The sequence below is a fragment of the Lissotriton helveticus genome, chromosome 7, assembly GCF_964261635.1.
Source record: "Lissotriton helveticus chromosome 7, aLisHel1.1, whole genome shotgun sequence".
NCBI lineage: Eukaryota > Metazoa > Chordata > Amphibia > Caudata > Salamandridae > Lissotriton > Lissotriton helveticus.
In genome coordinates, this window is record NC_136068.1 from 1773100173 (window position 1) to 1773124114 (window position 23942).

At 47.6% G+C, this 23942-nt stretch overlaps 1 protein-coding gene across 2 annotated transcripts in view; it reads left to right on the forward strand.

Moving 5' to 3' along the window:
* The window catches only part of LOC144770760 (heat shock cognate 71 kDa protein-like), a 127039-nt gene extending 104805 nt beyond the window's left edge, over positions 1–22234 (forward strand). For both annotated transcript variants that reach the window (XM_078655508.1, XM_078655509.1), the window contains exon 9: positions 20191–22234. In XM_078655508.1, coding sequence (XP_078511634.1) covers positions 20191–20385 — 195 coding nt within the window. In that variant the 3' untranslated portion in view covers positions 20386–22234. The remainder of the gene's footprint in view (positions 1–20190) is intronic.
* The last annotated feature ends 1708 nt before the right edge of the window (positions 22235–23942 follow it).

Here is a 23942-nt window from a genome sequence, read left to right on the forward strand (position 1 = left end):
TCGCCAGGCGAACGGCTAGTACTGCTGGGGGACTCCTTTAGTTGAGATTAATGATCCATAATATTCGTCTGGGAAGGGCCCCCCCGATGTGGTGCCTTGGTCTTGCGTTTCTCCGGCTCTTGTCGAGCGGCCATATTGGAATAGGGACCCCGGAGGGGCCCGCACGACCTGGTGAAAATGGCCGAATGCAATGAGGCCAAAAAGCCATGAAACAGGACCAAAAGGGGGCAGATGCCAACAACGATGAAGACACGGTGGTCAACTGGAATGGCTGGATACAATGCAGCTAGACCGGGCAGGAGCAGGAATCCAACTGAGCCGGAGCCCAATCAAACCGAGCCGGGAGTAGGAAGTGAAACCGAAAGTTAGACAGAGGCCGCCTAGAGGGGAATCCTCTCAGGCCATTGTTGTCCAACTACTCCCCGGCCAGCAAGGCAACTGAGCCCCCGGTGTCTCCTCGGGGCGGGCCGAAAATGGTCCAGACGATGTAAAAATGGACCCAAGCGTCCGATTTCGATTTTTCAAAGAATGTTGAAGTCAGCCAGAGTCTGCCTTCAAAAGCCCATCGGTAAAATCAGGATTTGGAAAGGATAGATGCGGAGGGCGGCGCGGGTCTCGGGAGCTCCTCACTCACGCGACCATCTTGGATGCCCGCGAAGCTCCTCCCTCAAGACTAAGCCTTTTGATACACCTGACCCGAGTAACACTCCCCAAAAAGGTTGTCGACCCGAAAAAGGTTGTCGAACCGAAGGGCATCGAACCAAAGAAGGTTGTCGACCCAAAAGTCGTCGAACCGACGAAGGTTCTCAAACAAAAGGTCGGCCAACCCAAGAAAGTTATCGAGCCAAAAGCTCTAGAGCCGAAAGAGAGCTCCAAGCCACAAAAGGTCATTGATCCAAAGATACTCGACCCGGAGAAAAAGCCCGTCGACGCGGGAAAAGCCGTCGACTCGAGCAAAAACATAAAGCCTAAAAAGGTCGTCGAGCACAAAAAACAAGACAAACGTTTTGAACCAAAGACTCCGGTCGATCCGAAACAGGTTGTCGATCCAAAGAAGGTCGCCGAACAAAAAAGATTGTTAAAGTACTAAAGAACGTCGACAAGGACGAAGTCGTCGAACCGAAAAAGGTCTCCGACCCTAAAGCAACAGTCGAACCAGACAGAGCTCCATGACCTAAGGCTCTCGAGCCAAAAAGTCACGCACTAGTCACCAAGCCAAAAACATCTGCACCAAGGCCACGGACAGTTGAGGAAGAACTCTTCCATCCAGATCCAGTGAGTGAGGAACAATCTAAACTGTACATAGACCCTGAAACAGGAAAGGTTACAGTTTATCATCGGAAAAAGAGACCATTAGACAAGGACACTCCTTCCCCTGTTCCTCCAAAGAAAAAAGACTTCGGGACATCTCCCTCAAGACCTTTCACTCCTCCTCCTCTCTATCCTAATATGCCTTTTGTGCCATACTCTCCTACACATTCACATTATGATGAGGAAGAGAACATGGGGGTAAATCCTCAGCAATTTTGATGAGCCACAGGATCCTGATGCACAAGATCCTGATGCACAAGATAACCCATGGGATGACCAAAACGATCCATATGATCCACAGCCCATCCCAGACATCTCCACATACCCTACAAAACCGTCGCCTATTGACGACACCATTCTTTTCAATCAATTGCTAGATAGGGCAGCAAAATATCACAACGTGGACATGCACACTGACCCCATAGAAGAGGACTTTTTTTTTTTTACACCTTTCCTACTTCTGAGAAAAATGTCAGGACCCTTCCTATGTTAAAAGGGGTACTTAAACATGCGCCAGACATATTCAAAGATCCAGCCACAGCGCGTGTACTCAATCCCAGAATAGAGAAGAAATATAAGGCGGCCCCTTCCGACCCCGCCTATATCAAATCCCAATTGCCTTTAGACTCACTAGTAGTGGCAAACGCCCGAAAGAGAGCCAACTCACAAACAACAGGAGATGCTCCCCCTCCTGACAAGGAGTCTAAGATCTTAGAAGCCTCAGGCAAAAGATTGGCCTCACAAGCTGCAAATTCATGGAGGATTGCAAACACATAGGCTTTATTAGCACGCTATGATAGAGCGCATTACGATAAACTTGAAGGTTTGCTACAACATTTACCAGAACCTTTTGAAGCTAAAGCTAACGACCTCATTCAGGAAGGCAAGTTTATAACTAATACTTCCATTAAATGTGCGCTTGATGCAGCTGATACAGCAGCAAGATCCATTAATAGTGAATTACTACGCAGGCATGTGTGGTTACGCATCTCTGGTTTTAAGAACGAGGTGCAATCCACAATCCTCAACCAACCAGTTAACCCAGATTTCCTGTTTGGTCCAGCAGTAGACTCAATCTTAGACAAAATGAAAAAAGATACTGAAACTGCTAAGTCTATGGGTGAACTTCAATTTCAACAACACAGAGGTTCCTTTTGTCGCTCCTCCTACAGAAGCTCCGCAAGACGCAACACATCACAGGCTTCCTCTACATTCAAAAGTAACACCCGAGTATCTTTAATAAAGGCTCCAACAGAGGGGGTTATAGGGGAAACGATAACAAGGGCAGGGGACGTGGCGGCAATAACACCAGAGTCTCCACTGCCACCAAACAGTGACTTTATCACACTCCCTCCAGACCACCCAACACCGGTCGGAGGCAGAATAAAACAATTCCTACCAGTCTGGAATGCCATTACCACAGACAGGTGGGTGAGACAAATTATCCAGTATGGTTACTGCCTGGAACTCACTTATACTCCACCCAACATTCCACCCAAACATCGTCCTATGTCCAAAGAACACATCACACTGTTACAACAAGAGGTCGCGTCCATGCTAGAAAAGGGAGCCATAGAGCCAGTCCCTTTTCAACATCAAGGGACAGGAGTATACTCTCTATACTTCCTAATTCCCAAGAAGGATAGGTCCCTCAAACCCATTCTAGACCTCAGACCGCTAAATCAGTACATACTCTCAGAGCATTTCCATATGATTACTCTACAGCAAGTACTCCTGTTACTCCAGCAAAACTACTTCCTTGCTACATTAGACCTCAAGGATGCATACTTTCACATACCTATACATCCAGCTCACAGAAAATACCTCAGGTTCACAATAAAAGGGCAACATTATCAATTCAAAGTTCCCCCCTTCGGGGTAACTACGGCCCCAATTGTTTTCACAAAATGCCTAGCGGTTGTATCAGCACACCTCAGAAGGCAACACATCCACGTGTTTCCATACCTCGACGATTGGCTCATAAAGGCCAACTCGTACGAGCAGTGTGCAAGCCATACGTCTCAAACACTACAGCTGCTGCACAGGCTAGGGTTTTCCATTAATTACCCAAAATCACATCTACAACCCTCCCACATACAGCAATATCTGGGAGCCACAATAGATACTGCATATCCAAATCCAGCCAGGATAGACAATACGCAGACTCTCATTTAAAAGTTTCAGCCAAAACACTCCTTACCAGCTCGAGTGTTCATGCAGCTCATAGGCATGATGGCCTCCTGTATATTCATTGTCCCTCATACCCGACTTCAAATGCGTCCACTGCAAGAATGCCTAGCAAGGCAGTGGAACCAAGCTCAAGGACAACTAGTGTTGGTGGACATTTGCGCTTACAACTCTCTGCTGTGGTGGAACCCACAAAACCTTTCCAAGGGGCGACTGTTCCAAAAGCCGGTTCCACAACTAGTACTAACAGCGGGCGCATCACTGACGGGTTGGGGAGCCCACTTACTTCAATTCACAGTTCAAGGGCTCTGGACAATCAAACAAACACTGCACATCAACCACTTAGAGTTGCTCGCAGTGTTTCTAGCACTAAAAGCTTTCAGAAGTACTTGTACAACAAGACTGTGTTGATCCGGACGGACAACATGACTGCCATGTATTACATACAGAAGCAGGGAGGGGACACACTCTCCAGTTATCTCACCTATCACAGAGCATATGGAGGTGGGCAATTCCAAAGAACATCTTTCTCCTAGCAGAACACCTGCCGGGGAAAGACAATCAAGTAGCAGATCTGTTAAGCAGGCACAGCCAACAGCTACACGAATGGGAGATTCACCCTCAGGAACTCAAACCATTCTTACAGCAATGGGGGCATCCAGAGATAGACCTGTGTTCGAGGCATGTGGGCTGCTAAATTCATATCTATTGCATAGATCGCCGCCTAGTGTTGGGTCCGGATGATTGCACATTGTTGTCCTGGAAGAGTCTTCGAAGTATCACGAGATAGGTGGCTCCTCCCCTGGACTACAGTGCGCATGGGCATCGGCTCCATCCCCAGATTGTTTTTTTCCGCCATTGGGTTCGGATGTGATTTCGACGGCTCCTTGTCGGAATTGAAAGAAACTTACTTCTTAAGGCCAAAAGGCCTTCGGTATTCGCGTCGGTATTGTTTGCGATCGGTCCCGAGCATCGTCTGAATCTTCGGGTCGGACTTCTGCGGAGTGGTTTACTCTTCGCGCATCGAGGCCCTGTACTCGCAGCAAGACCCCGGCGACTTCATCATGGAATGGAGTCCGTTCAAGCGCTGCCCCGTGTGTGGGTCTAAATACCCACACATCGACGTGCATCCAGTCTGTAATAAATGTCTATCGCCGGAACACGACGAGGACAACTGCATGGCCTGCTCCAAATTCAGGTCAAAGAAGACGCTCAAGCATCGGCGCGGCGCGACTTGAAGCCCTACACGCAGCCCCGGCACCCGACGACATATTCGACGACCCCGCAGAGGAAGGCAACAGCCATCATCTTCAAATCTCACCACCATCGACGGAGGTCGAGGCAGATCCAGAAGAATACATCGAAGGACAGAGCCAAGACCTTGAATACGTCGAGGAGGTAGGGGACGACGAAGAAGTCTATGGGGCCGCGGAAGATAGCTCAGAGGACGAGCTATGCCCCGAAAGTTACTCGACTCAGGCTCCGGTTATGGGATCGCCACTCTGCCTTACCCACGACCCTGCGCCGGTATCCCCAGCCCCGCCTTCGGGCCCGGCCACGGATACACCGGAGGAGCCACCGTTGCGCGTATCGAAACAGAAACCGCAACCATTGCTGTCGACGACACCTAAAATGGCCGACATCACGCCAAAAACGAAACCGAAACCATCGGTCTCCACGGCTCCCAAAATGGCCGCCGACTCGGCAAAACCGAAACCTACGGCTTCGACAACATCTAAAATGGCCGACGTCCCGTCCAAGCCATCGAAGCCTGCTCCGTCTTCGACTCCGTCGCCTTCGGGCCCCGCGAAGTCGAAGAAGACTGTCGACTCACCGGCGCCTCAAACAGTGGCCAAGGACACGTCCTCCAAAAAGGTCGTCCATCCTACCTCGACGTCTGCAGCGTCTACCACCTAACGCACGGTCGAAGCCAAGTCCACTAAGGCTCAGGATCCGACAGCCGGCGCCACGGCACAAGGATGCCGGAACGGCATCGACGGCGTCGGCGCCTACAACTGCCATAGGGCAGCGTCCCGTGGAAGGCCAGGAATCATCGGTGGCCACTTCTGCTACGCCGAGGTCCTCCGAAGCGGACGAACATGAAGCATCGGTTGCCAAACCCTCAGCTTCCTTTACGAAACAGGTCACCGACTCCCTCAAGAGAATTCGGGAGAAAGCCCTGACGTCGGCGTCTACCGCACCGTCGGATCCGAGACCTGCAAAGTCGTCCTCCAAGCTTCTCTACGTTCTACCACCAAAAGTGGCGCCGAAGGCGTTTGTGGCCAAAACGGTCTCAAAGAACACCGAAACGCCGGAATCTTCGACGCCCAGTCCCAATTTGCCTCGGCCAACTGCGTCGGAGGACAATTCGGAGCACTACATCGATGCCCACACGGGGAAATTGACTCTTTATAAAAGAAAGATCACTTCCCAACCATTGGAATCATTTGTTATTCCACTGAAAAAGAAAAGGCTGGCACAGGACATAACTCCACTTGTTGAACCTATTCAGCCTCCACCACGGAGAAGTCCAACACCTTCCCCCCACCAATCAGGGGGCGAGGATGATGAACAAGAGGACCAATATAACTTCCCTACTGGGAATGACCCTGATGTACACCAGGACCCATATGTCGACGCTGGGGACCAGGACAGCCATCAGGTGGTGCAGGACCCTCAGGTTTTTGGATCACGTACGTCACCTACTGAGGACTCAGCAGCATTCACTGCTTTAATAGAACGGGCAGCTGCAAATCATAATGTGGACATGCACTCTTACCCGGTGGAGGAAGATTTCCTGTTTGACACTTTCTCTGTCTCAGAAAGAACAGTCAAAACACTCCCCATGCTGAAAGGTGTCCTTAAACATGCACCAGAGATCTTTAAGGAACCAACACGAGCAAGGGTGGTAAACCCACGTATTGAGAAAAAGTACATGCCAGCACCTGGAGACCCTGCATATATTCGGGGACAGTTGCCTTTGGACTCATTGGTGGTCGCAAATGCCCGCAAAAGGGCCAACTCCCAAACAACAGGTGAAGCTCCTCCCCCAGACAAGGAGTCGAAAGTGCTTGAGGCTTCTGGCAAGCGGGTGGCTGCGCAGGCTGCCAATGTATGGCGTATAGCAAACACACAAGCACTGCTGGCGCGTTACGATAGGGCGCATTACGACACCCTAGAACAGCTCCTTCAACATCTACCTGATGAGTATAAAGAAGCAGGCGAAATGCTCATTCAAGAGGGGAAGCTTATATCAAATGCTGCAATTAAGTGTGCACTTGATGTCGCGGACACAGCGGCTAGGGGGATTAACACTAGCGTCATGCTAAGGCGCCAAGCCTGGCTTCGTATATCTGGTTTTAAGCCTGACATCCAAACTACAATCCTCAACCAGCCCGTCAATCCTGACAGACTGTTTGGCCCTGATGTAGACACCACACTTGAAAAGATTAAGAAGGACAACGAGACTGCTAAGTCCATGGGGGCTCTCCAATCTCAACAGTTCAGGGGCAACACTTTTCGTCGCTCAGGTGCGCGTAGTGTTACCAGAGCACACTTGGGACAACAAACACAGTTCGCAAGAGGTGGTGCGCAATCCTCGTACCCCAAGCAAGGTAGAGGGGGTTACAGAGGTAACAGTGCCAAAGGCAGAGGCAGGGGAAACAACAACTCACGTTCCTCTGCCACAAACAAACAGTGACTCCCTGTCACTGCCCCCCGACCATCCAACACCTGTCGGGGGAAGACTCCAGCAGTTCCTGCCAGTCTGGTCATCCATCACCACAGACAGGTGGGTGAGAAAACTAATTCAGTACGGTTATTGTTTGGAGTTAATATCCACTCCTCCCAATATTCCCCCAAAACACCGTCCTATGTCGGCAGAGCACTTGCACTTATTGCAGCAGGAGGTGCTAGTAATGCTGCAAAAAGGAGCAATCGAACTCGTGCCAGTGGAAGAGGAAGGAACAGGGGTCTATTCCCTGTACTTCCTCATCCCAAAGAAGGACGGATCCCTCAGACCCATTCTGGATCTACGCCCTCTCAACATGTATATACTGTCAGAACATTTTCACATGCTAACACTGCAACAAATCCTTCCCCTTCTCAACCAAGGGGATTTCCTAGCAACCTTGGACCTCAAGGATGCTTACTTCCACGTCCCGCTCCACCCGTCCCACAGAAAATACCTCAGGTTCACCATTCTCAACAAGCACTATCAGTTCAAAGTCCTACCCTTCGGGGTGACAACTGCCCCCAGAGTGTTTACAAAGTGTCTGGCGACAGTGGCAACGCACCTCAGGAGACAAAACATACATGTCTACCCGTACCTCGACGACTGGCTCGTTCAAGCAAAGTCGGAAAGACAGTGCGCCTCACACATGTCCCACACTATTCAACTCCTTCACAGCCTGGGGTTCTCCCTAAACTACCCAAAGTCGCACCTTCAGCCGGCCCATGTGCGGCAGTATCTGGGCGCGACAATAAACACCCTGACTGCTATGGCTCAACCAAACACAGTCAGAATCAACAGCATTCAGTCGCTGATCCAAAGGTTCAGACCGCAACACTCCCTGCCAGCGAGAGTGTTCATGCAGTTGATAGGCATGATGGCCTCCTGCATCTTCATAGTCCCGCACGCAAGGTTGCACATGCGTCCCCTCCAAGAATGCTTAGCAAATCAATGGACACAGGCTCAGGGACAACTGACAGACCTAGTGTTGGTGACCGGTCGGGCATACAACTCTCTGCATTGGTGGAATCCACACAACCTTTGCAAGGGACGACCGTTCCAAGAGCCTGTGCCACAGATTGTCCTAACAACGGACGCATCTCTCCAAGGGTGGGGAGCGCATGTACTCCACTACACTGTGCAGGGACTGTGGTCACCCCAGCAACAACGATTGCACATCAACTACCTGGAATTGATGGCAATCTTCATGGCGCTCAAGTCCTTCAAAGTGCATCTGTGCAACAAGGTCGTGTTGATCCGGACGGACAACATGACAGCCATGTACTACATCCAGAAGCAGGGAGGTACTCACTCGCCACAGCTGTCTCATCTGGCTCAGAGCATGTGGAAGTGGGCCATTCAGAGGAACATCTTCCTCATGGCAGAACACCTCCCGGGCAAGGACAATCAGATGGCGGATCTGCTCAGCAGATACAGCCATCAGATGCACGAGTGGGAGATACATCCATCAGTACTCCACCCGTACTTCCAGCAGTGGGGTCATCCAGAGATAGACCTGTTTGCCACAAGGGAAAACGCAAAATGCCAAAGCTTTGCCGCCAGGTTCCCTCACCCGGAATCGCAAGGGAATGCGATATGGATGAACTGGTCAGGCAAATTTGCGTACGCTTTTCCCCCAGCGCCTCTCATTCCGCTGGTGGCAAGAAAGCTAAAGCAACACTCAATGACTCTCATCCTGGTTGCTCCAACATGGGCACGCCAACCATGGTACACCACGTTTCTAGAACTTTCCGTGGTACCGCATCAAAGGCTGCATCTCACATCCAGGCTCTTGACGCAGAACCATGGCGACATTCAGCATCCGGATCCGCAACAGCTCAATCTGGCGATCTGGCTCCTGAGGTCTTAGAATTTGGCTACCTCAACCTGCCTCCGGAATGCATGGACATCATCCACGAGGCAAGGAAGCCCACGACCAGAGATTGCTATGCAGCGAAATGGAAGCGGTTTGTCATTTACTGTACTGACCACAATATCAACCCGCTGGATGCACCCATTCCTAACATCATCTGCTATTTGTTACATCTTTACAAATGCAATCTAGCGTACGCCTCCATTCGGATACATTTATCCGCCATAGCGGCTTATCTCCAGAATAGGCAGCACCTCTGTTTTCAGGGTGCCTGCCATTAAAGCCTTCCTAGAGGGACTGAAGCGAGTCATTCCTCCAAGAACACCACCAGCTCCAGTGTGGAACCTCAATGTAGTCCTCACTAGGCTGATGGGCCCACCTTTCGAGCCACTGCACTCCTGCGAAATTCAATTTCTAACGTGGAAAGTGGCTTTTCTCATTGCTATCACATCGCTCAGACGTGTTAGCGAGCTGCAAGCGCTCACAATCCAAGAGCCGTTCATCCAAATACATTCCAACAGGGTAGTGCTCCGCACTAACCCTAAATTCCTTCCAAAGGTGGTGTCACAGTTTCATATCAACCAAACTATTGACCTGCCTGCATTCTTCCAAAACCCACAAACGGTAGCAGAAAGAATGCTTCATACATTAGACGTTAGAAGGGCGCTAATGTACTACATTGACAGAACTCAACACTTTAGAAAGACACAACAACTTTTTGTTGCCTTCTCACCACAGCACAAAGGCAACCCCATTTCCAAAGCGGGAATAGCCAGATGGATCGTTAAGTGCATTCAAATCTGTTATCAAAAAGCTAAACGCACTTTAACAATACCCCCAAGGGCGCACTCCACACGCAAATTGGGGGCCTCCATGGCGTTCCTGGGGAACATTCCCTTGGAAGACATTTGTAGAGCAGTCACTTGGGCTACACCACACACGTTTACCAAACATTACTGTGTAGATGTGCATTCCAAACAGCAAGCTGCTGTAGGACAGGCTGTTCTCAAAACACTTTTTCAAGCTTCTGCAGCTGGCACGGGCAACGGCCCTTAATGGAGGGACTGCTATGTATTCTATGCAATAGATATGAATTTAGCAGCCCACATGCCTCGAACTGAATATGCTACTTACCAGTATGCATCTGTTCTTGGCATGTAGGGCTGCTAACATTCATATCGCCCGCCCTCCTCCCCGGTGCCCGTAGCGGCTGCAGACACTCTCTTGCATTCATCATTAGCATGGACATCCTTTACACTATTTCACTCCATCTCTGCCACAATGGCTAAAAACAATCTGGGGATGGAGCCGATGCCCATGCGCACTGTAGTCCAGGGGAGGAGCCACCTATCTCGTGATACTTCGAAGACTCTTCCAGGACAACAATGTGCAATCATCTGGACCCAACACTAGGCGGCGATCTATGCAATAGATATGAATGTTAGCAGCCCTACATGCCAAGAACAGATGGATACTGGTAAGTAGCATATTCATTGCCACAAACGAAAACTCAAAATGCCAGTACTTTGCCGCCAGGTTCCCACATCCGTTGTCAAGGGCAATGCGATATGGATGAATTGTTCAGGCAGATTTGCGTACGCTTTTCCACCAGCTCCACTGATTCCGCTGGTGGCACGCAAACTACGCCAGCAGTCACTCACAATGATCCTGGTTGCTCCCACATGGGAAAGACAACCATGGTACACAACGTTTCTGGAACTTTCAGTAGTTCCCCACCAAAGACTGCGCCTCTCGCCACATCTTTTAACTCAGAACCATGGAGAAATCAGGCACCCAGATCCCAATCGGATGAACCTAGCGATCTGGCTCCTGAAGTCTTAGAGTTTGGGTACCTTAATTTGCCTCCTGATTGCATGAACATTATCGAGGAGGCAAGACGTCCAACTACTAGAGCATGCTATGTTGCCAAATGGAAGAGATTTGTAATTTATTGCAAAAATAACCAAATCAACCCATTAGATGCTTCCATCCAAAACATTATCTGTTACCTACTGCATCTTCAAAGATGCAATTTGGCATACTCTTCTATAAGACTACATCTTGCTGCTATTGCAGCTTACCCCCAAAATAGACAACACATGTCTTTGTTTAAAGTACCCCCAATCAAAGCTTTTATGGAAGGACTTAAAAGGATAATCCCTCCAAAGCACCCACCTTCACCAGTCTGGAACTTAAATATAGTACTTACCAGACTTATGGGACCTCCGTTTGAACCACTACATTCATGGGAATTACAATTTCTAACTTGGAAGGGGGCATTTTTGATTGCCATTACCTCCCTCAGGAGAGTGAGTGAGCTACAGGCATTAACCATTCAAGAACCTTTCATGCAAATACATAACAATAAGGTAGTGCTTCGTACTAACCCTAAGTTTATGCCATAAGTTATATCCACTTTCCATATCAATCAGTCCATAGAATTGCCAGTCTTCTTCCAAAACCCGCAGTCAGTGGCTGAGAGAGCCCCACACACACTAGATGTAAAAAGGGCTCTGCTATATTACGTTGACAGAACCAAATCATTTAGGAAAACAAAGCAACTATTCGTTGCTTTTGCATCACAACATAAAGGGAATCCCATCTCAAAATCAGGAATAACCAGATGGATAGTTGAATGCATTCAGATATGCTACCAAAAAGCTAAATGCACTTTAACAGTTCCCCTAAAAGCACACTCAACGCGTAAAATGGGGGCATCCATGGCATTCCTAGGAAACATTCCCCTAGAAGAGATATGTAAGGCAGCTACATGGTCTACCATACACACTTCCCTAAACACTACTGTGTAGATGTACAATCAAAGCAGCAAGCTGCTGTTGGCCAGGCTGACCTTAAAACTCTTTTCCAAACTGCTGCAGCTGGTACAGGTGACCACCGCTAGAGGAAATACTGCTATACAGTCTATGCAAAGATATAAATTCAGCAGCCCACATGCCTCGAACGGAATATGCTACTTACCAGTATGCATCTGTTCTTGGCATGTAGGGCTGCTGACATTCATATCGCCCACCCTCCTCCCCTGTGCCTGTCACAGCTGCAGTACTTTTCTACATACATTTACATGGACATCTCTTACTTTTCTATACTCCATCTTTGCCACAATGGCGAAAAACAATCTGAGGATGGCGAAGATGCCCATGCGCACTGTAGTCCAGGGGAGGAGTCACCTATCTCGTGATACTTCGAAGACTCTTCCAGGACAACAAGGTGCAATCATCCGGACCCAACACTAGGCGGCGATCTATGCAAAGATATGAATGTCAGCAGCCCTACATGCCAAGAACAGATGCATACTGGCATATTCCTTTCCTGATAATGACGTCACTATTTTTTTTTTTTTCTTTTTTGAAAACCTTTATTGATATCAAAAGAAGACAAATCGAGGCCCACAACCAAGCCGGCCGGCCGCAGTGTACAAAACAGTCCGGAGTCATCAGGCAAATAGTACATAATCAATCAACACAAAGCAGAGGCCGTACAATCGCAATAGGGGAGAAGAAATACAGAAACTAAAGGGCTAAAACACAGGAATAAATAAGGCTTAATTTTACAATAAGGGGAGAGGACGTATGACAGGCACACTTGCAATACGGAGGCATCCGACATCCCGTAATCAACCTCAACATTAAGAAGGGGGCATGGGGCAAAATATCAGGGGGACAACACAATGCAGTCAAGAAATCAGGATATGTGAGATACAGTCAGCCCCTGAGCATTATCCTCATAACACGCCCACCACCCGGAACACTACCAAGCCAGAACAGAGGGATCGGAAGACAATGCATGAAAACCCGCCCGTCACAGTACCCTCTGGGAGGCAGGAAGGAAAAAGGGAAGGGGGACTAGGTAGGGGGGGGGAAGAGGAAGGGAAAGGAAAATGGAGGGAAGAAAAACCAAACAATAAAAAGGGGATAAGGAAATATGAAAAAAGAAAGGTAAAAGACACGCCGACACGGCTCCCCGTGGTGGGAGGACAGGAGACAAAAGGATTAGCGGCCCAAGTGGGGCATGGCAATCGGATGGAGGGACAGCCGAAATGTAGCAGGAGTAACGATGCCATACCCCCACCCGAAACACACCATAGGAGGTCGGGACAGACGCGGCCTCACGAAAAAGAGATACAAAAGGGCCATAGAACCAGAAGACAAACAAAAAATAGAACCCAACCCACCCGTCCCACCCTGCACCCCTGTAGAAGGCTACGGCCTACCCTTCAAACAGCGTGCCTGTCGCCCTAAACCAGAACCCGACATATAGCAAGAAGAAAGAAAGAAAAACGAGACAAAAAGGCCACAAAAGCGGAGAAAGAAAACAGGAGGGAGGAGCAGAATAACTATAATACAAACGGTAGGCCACAGCCCTCCGCCCAACCCGACAAGTACAATCAAAAACAGACCAGGACGACACCCCATCACGCGCCACAAAATATTAGGAGAAGGGGACCTCCCACCCCTCTACGATCAGAGACAATTGTGCAACGAAATCTCATACCGGGAATCAAGCAGAAGTCGTACATTTCACCCCCAACCCTTCCGAGCGACAAACCCCACCCACCACATGGCAATGTACAACCACATACTAAATACGAAATCAGCATATAATTGAGTGGAATGGTGACTAGCATAGCTACGTGGGGGGTAGATAGATCGACAAGTGAGCAGTAGTCCAAACTGAAAGTATCGATGCATCAACAATCGAAGCACGAGCCAAAAGAAACAGGAGTTCAGTTGCGCCACTGGAGCGGGCGAGGTGGTCCCAATTTTAAACACAGGCAAAGTCATCGAAGCAGGCGCAGGAGAAAGTCCACCCATAATTCCAGGCAACAATGTCGAACAGGGTCGCAGTACAGCATCCGAGTCCCCGGGGTCCGAACCTTGAAAAGCAGGGCGCCCCAAAGTCACCAGCACACTACACGATCTTCGATCAGTGGTGGAGACACTCAGGTCAATCGAGGGGGGTGAGGCAATGGAGGCATCGAAACAAGAGGGCGACAAGAAGAAACGGCCGCCCAAAATGGCGGCGGATCGTGGCGGTCCCACCGAGACGCCCAGGGCCAGGGAAGCGTGCAGGGATCTGAGGGCTTCCAGGATATCTCTGACTGTCGGCTCACGCCCACCAGATCCGATCCCCACACAATCAGGCAACTCGGGCCCGCCGCCACAGGGTGACTCTCGTTCCAAAGGGCCGGCCGCCATTTCGTGAATCAGCCCAATCGCCGCCCACGAGGACCCCCGGAAATAACAGTTCTCAAATGTAGGACTTTACAAGCGCCGGGGGTCCCAGCAAGGGCGGCTTCGATGCCAAAAGGATGTCCGCCCAAAACGGGTCTCCGCCCGCACCAGCACCGGTGCCCCAAACAAGCGGAGTCCGGGCCCCGAGGACCAGGGCCGCCAGACAAAGCAGCGGCGGGGGGACCCCCTCTCAGAATCAGGTCCCGGGGCTTCTCACCCATGTCGGCCACGCGACCACCAGGGCAGGTCCGGGTCAGGATCGCCGGGATCTTCACACATCGGCTCCCAACACTGGTTCTCGCTCTCGGCCGGGGCCGAGAGCCGTCGGATCCCACCGGCCAGGTCCCGGTCCAAGTCTCGCAGAGGCCCCGATCTCTCGGAGGCCAGAACTCCGGAGCCACTGCACGTCGAGACCCCGGGGTCAGATGGTAAGTACAAACAAGCCGTAATGTTTCCAATTCCCCAAAAGTGTGCCGTCCCGGGACAGGATAAAAGACAGGATAGGCAGTCAGGATGGAGGGCTGCGGGAGCCGAGCTAAAGGGCGACCATCACGGCCGCGAGCTAGGCTTCTCCCCCCAACGTCACTATTTTTGAAGTGTCTTCAATGGCTGAGGAAGAGGAGGGATGCCTCCAAAGCACGTGATTTGTGTGATCTGCTGTCACATTAACAAAATGTTAATTTTGGCTGGAAAATGTCTGACCAAACAAGGACTGGGAAGGAATCTCCCTCGAGGCAAGGTGGGAGATTCTAAGGTCAAGGAGTGAAATGCACATAGGACATTAAATGCCATTGGTCATTCTTTCCTTCCCTCTTTCTTTCTTTTTTTCTTTCTTTCTTTCTTTCTTTCTTTTTTTTTTTCGCTGGAAAAGTAGCCCTCCCGTTCCAGACAGAAATCCAGCCCAGAATCTAAATCCTCCATGCAGAAAGTCAAGCAGTCTTCAGAGCTGTAAATTGTCATTACCCAAAGGCCAACCCACGCTGGCACAGAAAACACCTGGCGCCGAAAACATCGGCAACAAAACTGAAAGATGTTACTTCAGATCCTAATTTAGACATTGCTCCACTGAAAACTGATCCCAAGCAAAAGAGACTGTATATTAACCCTGAAACTGGTCATATTCATACTAAACTACCATAGAGGGACATGCTTCTTGATGAGGACACTCTTTACAAGATCCTTTTAAAGATAAGGTCTTTTGCTACCAGTCCTTTTCGTCCCACCACCGATACCATCATCATCCCCTCCAACAACTCATTCTCCACCTTCAAATCCTTTGCAAATAACGTCACCATGACGATGATGATGGGGGGAGGGGGGGACATTTTTACCATTAGATCCCTGGACGGATTATACAATTGATCCTCCAGCAGAAAATGACCCAGACCTTTACCCAGCCAAGCCATCTCCTCCAGATGACAATGTATCCCACCAGGCACTCATTTCCAGGTCTGCACAATGTCAATGGGTGGCACTGCACAAATAATCATTCATTAGAAGATTTTTTGTTTGAGACCTTAGCATCCACACAAAGGTTGTCACAAATACTTCCTATGCTTAAGGGCATGATGAAATACGCTGATCTTTTTAAGGACCCAGTACGAGCAAATATCCTAACTCCTAGGGTTGACAAAGTATAAAGCCTCCCCAACAGACCCAGTATTTATCAAGGGCCAGCTGCCACTAGATTCACTCTGTTAGTGTCTAATGATGGTAAGCGGGCTAATTCCCATACATCAGTGGATGGACTAAGTTAATAGACGCTTCTGGCAAGTGCATAGCTGCTCAAGCTGCAATTCAGTGGCGCATTCCAATACACAAGGCCTTCTAGCCAGGTATGACAGTGCACACTGGGATGAAATGGAGCAATTGAGTCAATATCTCCCAGACGAGCATAAAGCAAAAGCGCAGGATTTAGTAAATGAGGGTTAGCTAATTTTAAAGTCCTCCATAAGGTGTGTTCTAGATGCTGCTGATACTGCTGCTAGAGAGGTCAACGCTAACATTTTGATTAGGAGACATGCTTGGTTAAGGATCTCTGGTTTTAAACATGAGGTCCAACTATCCATTCTTAAAACACCATTTGACAAGAAAATCTTTTTGGTCCTGAAGTAGATCAGGCATTGAAAAAAATGAAAAAGGACACTGAAGTGGCAAGTCCATGGGACCGCTCCAGTCTCCTTCAAACAGGCTCCTTTTGTCGTCCTTTTTATCGAGGGGGGGGGGGTCGATATCCATATCCTCAGACCAGAATACCTCCAGCTGAAAAAGGTAACAACCAGTCATCTCTTTCAAAAGGTTTTTTTAGAGGAGGTTATAGAGGGAACAATTTTAAAGGTAGGGGTAAAGGCAACACTCCCCGTAACTCTCCTTGCCCTAAAAAGCAGTGACTTGTCCACGCTTACCCCTAGACTATACCACACCTGTCGGGGGAAGTCTACAACAATTTCTCCATATTTGGCAATCTATAACAGACAAATGGGTGATTGGAATTATCGAACATGGTTATTGCCTAGCTTTTACTAGCAGTCCTACATACATTCACCTCAACCTCATAAATTGTCTCCAGAACACCTACAGTTGCTCGAACAGGAAGTGCAATCTCTCTTACTGAAAGAAGATATAGAGCCAGTTCCAACACAGTACCAAGGCTCAGGGGTTTACTCTCTGTATTTTCTAATTCCAAAAATGGACGGTTCCTTAAGACCTATTCAGAATCTCAGAGTTAAACCATTATATGCTGGTGGAAGACTTCCACATGATGACCCTTCAACAGGTACTTCCACTTTTACAGAAGGCAGATTTTATCTCCACTCTAGACTTAAGACGCATATTGTCATGTTCCAATTCATCGGGCTCATGACATATACCTCCGATTTGTGATAGCAGGCAAGCATTACCAATTCAAAATACTTCCCTTCGGAGTGACTACAGCATCCAGAGTATTTACCAAATGTCTGGCAGTAGTCGAGGCTCATCTCAGAAGACAACATATTCACGTCCTCCCCTATCTAGACGACTGGCTCATCATAAAGAGCACTTGCCAAACTGTCTACTACACACAAATCACAATAGACCTACTTCATCGACTAGGCTTCACGGTCAATGCACAAAAATCTCAACTGCATCCGTCACTGATGCTGTCTTACCTAGGAGCCACTCTAGACACAGTCAAAGTTCTAACCTCCCCCAATGTAGCCAGAATTTACAATATTCAGGTTATCATACTACAGTTTCAGTCCAACCAAGCCTCACCAGCCTGAGTGTTCATGCAACTGCTGGGAATGATGGCATCTTGCATCGCAACTGTACCCCATGCAAGACTTCACATGCGTCCACTGCAAGAGTGCTCAGCACGTTGGTGGAATCAGTTGCAGGGTCAATTAAACGATCTAGTGTTGGTAGACGGCTGTACCCAGTGCTCTCTGCAGTGGTGTAATCTACACAACTTATCAAAAGGACGGCCTTTCATCGACCCTATTCCACAGATCATGCTCACAGCAAACACATGTCTGACAGGTTGGGGTGCTCATCTCCAATATTACACATTACAAGGCCTGTGGAGCAACAAACACAAAAGCCTCCACATCAACTATCTAGAGCTTCTAGCAGTTATTCTAGCGCTCAAAGCCTTTCAAACTCACCTTATAGGCAAAACTGTTCTTGTCTGAACAGACAACATGACAGCAGTGTATTATGTGCAAAAGCAGGGGGGGCACTCCAATTTTCAAGACTCACTCACGCCATTTGGAATTGGGCAATCCATCACAAGGATTTATCTTCTGACTGTACACCTCCAGGAGTAAACAATCAATTTGCTGACGTTCTCAGCAGAAGGAGACTGCAAATTCACGAGTGAGAACTTCATCCCCAAGTTATCCTTCCCTACTTTCAACAATGGGGATTCCCACAAATATACTTGTTTGCCACAGCAGAAAACACAAAATGCCCAAGCTTCGGCTCTAGGTTCCCACACCCACTCTCGAATGACTATGCCCAATGGATTAACTGGTCAGGGATATTTGCCTATGCTTTTCCACCTTTCCCGCTCATTCCATGTCTGGTTCGGAAGCTCAGGCAAACATCCTTCACACTAATGCAAGAAGCTCCGACATGGGCCCGTCAGCCATGGTACATCACCCTGTTGGATCTGCTACTAGTTTCACATCAAAAGGTACACCTCACCTCCAGTCTCCTCACACAGAACCATGGAGAAATCAGACATCCAAATACCAAAGAACTGATATTAGCGATCTGGCTCCTGAAATCATAGTTTGATTATTTAAATGTAACACCAGACTGTATGAGTATTCTAAAAGAAGCAAGAAGGCCTACCACTAGAGCTTGCTAAGCAGCAAAGTGGAAAAGATTTGTTGTATACTGCAATAACAAAAAATCAATCCTTGAGATGCTTCAATACAAAACATCTGTTACCACCTGTTAAACTTACAGCAATCTGCACTAGCTTATACATGTATTCGTTTGCACCTTGCAGCAGTAGCCTGCGTATTTGCAGTACAGGCAACATCTGTCACTATTCAGAGTTCAGGTAATCAAAGCTTCCATGGAGAGGTTGAAGAGAGTAATACCACCAAGGATTCCTCCTGCCCAGTTTAGAATCTCAACATTGTTCTCACAAGGCTTATGGAACACCTTGCATAAGTGCTCCGTACAATTTGTCTCCTGGAAAGTTGCTTTCCTCATTGCATTTGCATCACTGAGGAGAGTTGGTGAGCTACAGGCATTCACCATAGAAGAACCCTTCTTTCAGTTACACAAAGACAGGGTAGTTCTACACACTAATCCTAAATTCCTTCCCAAAGTGATTTCTTAAAAGAGCTTTATGGTACTACATAGATAGAACAAAAGATTTTCACCAAACAGGTGTTTGTTGCATTTTTGTTCCGCCTCACAAAAGCAATCCCATCTCCAAATCTGTCATTGCAAGATGGATTATTAAATGCATTTAAGCATGCTACTACGCTAAAGCTAGAAAAACTTTATCCATACCCCCTAGAGCACATTCCATTTGCAAAATAGGGGCTTCTGTTGCCTTTTTAGGTAACATTCCTCTAGCTGACATATGTAAGACAGCTACATGGTCTACACCGCACACATATACCAAACACTACTGTGTAGATGTGTTAGCATGACAACAAGCTAATGTAGGCCAAGCAGTACTTAAAACACTATTTCAGACAACTGCAACATCTACAGGTTAGCCACCGCTTTGGGAGTATACTCCTTTGCAGTCTATGCAAAGAATGTTTATCTACAGCTCACATTCTTCAAACGGCTAATCTTACTTACCGGGTAAGCATCTGTTCTTGGCAAGTAGAGCTGAAGATTCACTTGCGCGCCCACCCGCCTCCCCGGGTACCTGTAGTTGGTGCAGTCCTTCAATATACATTTATACGCTTGGGCATCTCTATACTACTCTTACTTACTCCAATCTCACCCTCTTGTGGGCAAGTAATCTAACAATGGAGTCGATGACTATACGCACTATCACTGAAAGGAGGAGTCATCTTGCCTTGTGACTAGGAAAGACTTCTTCCAAGAAAAACAACTTGCAAACATCCGTACCCAACAATAGATGGAAGAAGTATGCAAAGCATGTGAATCTACAGCTCTACATGCCAAGTACTGATGCTTACTTGGTAAGTAACATCATCATTTTTCCTCCAAATTAGTTAGGTATGCATTTAAAAGGATATTCATTCCTCTGAGTTGCTGTATCATTAAACCAGACAGATATTCTGTGCTTATTAGAGAACCCGAAACACAAACTTAAAAGCTTCAAATCTGTTCCTAATAATGTCTTCTCCTTTCCCCAGATGGCTGAGAAAGAGGAGTACGAACATCAGCAAAAAGAGCTGCAAAACGTCTGTAATCCCATCGTCACCAAGTTATACCAGGGTGCTGGTGGGATGCCCGGTGGGATGCCAGGAGGGATGCCTGGTGGTTTCCCAGGAGCTGGCGCAGGCACTGGTGGTGGTTCCTCTGGCCCCACCATTGAAGAGGTCGACTAACAACCTACCAGCCAAATCCCCTACCATCCTCCCTGGGCACACAGATAGTTTGCGTTGTGATTCTTTTCTTGCACCTTACCTGAAGATGGGGCCTTTTCCATAACTGATTCATCCTGTTAATTTTGATGTCTTTACAAATCCCATCCACCTGTCATCAACCTTCTGGCAGTTTGTCAGTCTGTGGTCTGATACCAGCTGAAACTTCCTGTATTCAGTGCTGCCTTGTAACTCGTGGTAGACTGTTTGTGTGACATGTGAGGTCCCGCGAAGCTTGAATACTACACTGCTGTGGGCCTTGGGAAGAACTCCTTATGACATTTTGTTTCGGTCTCTGGACAGCATCCTATTTGTCAAGTAAATGTGTTAAAAATAATGTATCAGCTCTGCATAAACTATCTAAAGCAAACAGATCATGGCAAGTCATTTGTATGTGCAGAGTGTACCATTTGTGTTTGCTTTTCAACACCTGGAAAGTAGTTTGTGACCATAGGCATCTACAGTTATCAGATAGGGCTGCTCACATGCAGGTTTAAACAGCATGTTTTGTCTGCTGCATCACGGAGACAGGCTTCTCTCTGAGGCCTACGGGCTATGACATTGCAGCTGTGGACTCTCAGTAGGATGTGCGACAGACCAGGAGTCTTTTTTCAGTTTGACAGTGATTTTGTTTCTTTTACACCGTGTGAATGTTTTTCTGTCTTTAAACCTCAGTTGTGAGCACTATGTCAAAAGTACTTGACTTCAAAGTCATGGCTCGTCAAGCACTTTTTGTCTGCTTAGGTTTAATCTGGGTGCCAACTATATGTGCAGCAAAATGGCTGTTTGATCTGGCTATAGCCAGGTTGATCTGCTGTGATGCGAATTAAGTCACAGAAAAGCATTACAGCAGTGCCCCTTCCCTGTTCTACTTCAACTGAGCGTAGCCTTTTCGGAGAGCCTGTCAACAGCTCACCTTAGAAACTATAATACAATCCTTAAAATCACAGTTTATAAAATGTACCTTCAGTTATCTGCTCCTGAGTATTGTCAGTGACCTTTCCTAGTTTGATAAAAAAAACCTTGTTTGCAAGTGTTTTACATTGGCTGTGCTTGCAATGCTGCATCTTATATTGTGGTGCAATTTGAAATTAAAGTAATTGTTCAAACTTAGGAGTGAGAGCTAGGACAGCATTTTATGTGTTTCCGGGTCTCACAAGACGGGCGGTCTCTTAAATGTTGCTTACTGTTTAAAAATGGGTTGTACAAGTAAAGAACATGTAATTAATTATAAGCATTACTTTGTTCTAAGTAGACTTGGGGAGTCTAAATGTGCTTGCAATACTGTGGTTACTCCTTAAAAGGATTAGATCAATCAGTTGAATATTGGGCTTTCACCAGGCTTATTTCACCATTCAGTTGCATGTTCTAGCCTGAAAATATTTCTCCATTTTTATGTATGACTTGTTTCCTGTGGTCACTTTAATCCTTACCTTGATGTTCTCTGAAAATCTTGTAGCATCCCATCAATTAAGTATGGTGTTCAGGGAGTATACCAGTCTTCCATTACTGCTCAATAAGGAGTTGTATATGGACATTTGGGTGTAGGGAGGACGGGCTAGGGTAGATCAGTAAATCGAGCTGTAGGCAATGGGCACTTATTTGTAGTTGTGGAGAGGGTGTGGTGTCTGCCCAAAAACTATCTACTAGCAGACTTTTGGTTGTAACGATGTAGGGTTGTAAACATGGCCACGTCTATTCAGGGTTAGGAGAGTTAAGTGGGCAGGCACCTGTTCCTACCACAACCTTACAGGTCACTCGCTGTTCAAAACATGCTTGTGAAAATCAAATAAAAAATTTGAAGCAATTTAAACATTTGCTTGTGTTTTTTTAGTATGGTGGTGAATGTCTGCATCCTGATAAATGACCTGCAGCGTTTAGGGTAAAAAAGCAAACACTAACAAACCAGTAAATTTTTCTTTATCATAGTTCATGCATGAATGTTCAGGCAACGTATGTATGCCACAAGACAAAGACCATCCTAGAAGTCAACTGACAGGTGCACTATATGCACACAGGAAACTTGTATTCCTACAGAGAACCCTACAGGCACTTGTGCACCTTAAGCAGAAAATGACATGGGTTTTATAATGGATAAAACAGATCCCTCACCTTGTTAATATCCCTCTGTGCCAACTGGATCTGAAATACTTTCTGCAAGCAACAGCTCTCCAATGCTGCCAGTTAGTCAGTGCTTCTAGACTCCACTCTAGGCTGTGATGACCCTGGCATATATATGATGCCCCCTTGCATGTTTTGTTGCAGGGATTCTGCACATACACATAACTATGCCCAAGGAAGTGGAACCTCAGTGTATAAGGGTGTACCAACCTACCACATTAGTCCCCAAAATGCCAATACCGATTAGCTATAGTGTCTTATCCGTTCTCCTCCAAATATCATGAAGATACAAATGATTAGACAACTCAGAACACAACACTACCAACTTTCTCAGGAATCACGGGAGCAATACGTACTCTTTTGCTTACCCACTCATACTTGTCCACAATAAGAATTAGCAGACTCACCGAAAATAGTTCAAAATGTTTATGCTCGAGGCATATGAGCTGTACTTTTGCAAAGATCGCCCTCTGGTGGTGGGCTCTGATGTTTGCACTTTGTTATTGTAGAAGTCTTTGTAGTCACAAGATAGGTGACTGACTCCTTTGGTTAGTAGTGCGCATGGGCATCGACTACATCTCCAGATTGTTTTTCCACCATCGGGTTCGGATGTGATTTGCTGTGCTTCGTGTCTGTCGTTTCGATTCCCCTTCAAAGCGCAAAACTCTCACCGCTCGACAGTATTGTTTCTATCGCGATCTCAACGCGTATCTAGTTCCAAAGAGATTTTCAAGTCCGGTCGCCGATGTGGGCCGTTAGGCCGATTTGCGCCATCAACCAGCATATGGAAAGGACTCCATTTAAATAAATGCAAGTGTGGGGCTAAATTCCCACACACAGATCTCCACGAGGTCTGCAACCTTTGTCTCTCACCAGAACACGAGAGTCAACACTGCCAGGCCTGTGATTCTTTCAGGTCCTAGAAGACTATACCTGATCGCCGGTCTCGACGTCACCAAGTCTAGATAAAACGTCTCGGCGCCAGACAACATCTTTGAGGCAGGCCCGATGATCCGGAACCAGAGACAGGAGATGAACAAGCCAGTGTCTCAGAAGCTGATGAATCGGACTTGTAAGACTTGTCGATTACTCCAGGTCAACAGAGCGTGAGTACTGACGTTGACGCCCCTGCCCCGAAAACAACAAAAGGCTCTGGTAACACCTTCACCTTTGGGTCTGGGTCGACACTGTGATAATACTTCAGAAGCCCCGCCTCCGGGCACAGCTCCAAAGCCCACAAAGCCTCCAGGCAGCTCGGGAATGAGCCATCCACACCACGGTGCCGAAAAACCATCTACGGCACCAAAACATAAACCCAAGGTACCGCCGACACCAGACCCTTCGGCACAAAGCAAAACCCATGGTACCAAACTCTTCGGCACCTAAGCAAATTCAATCCA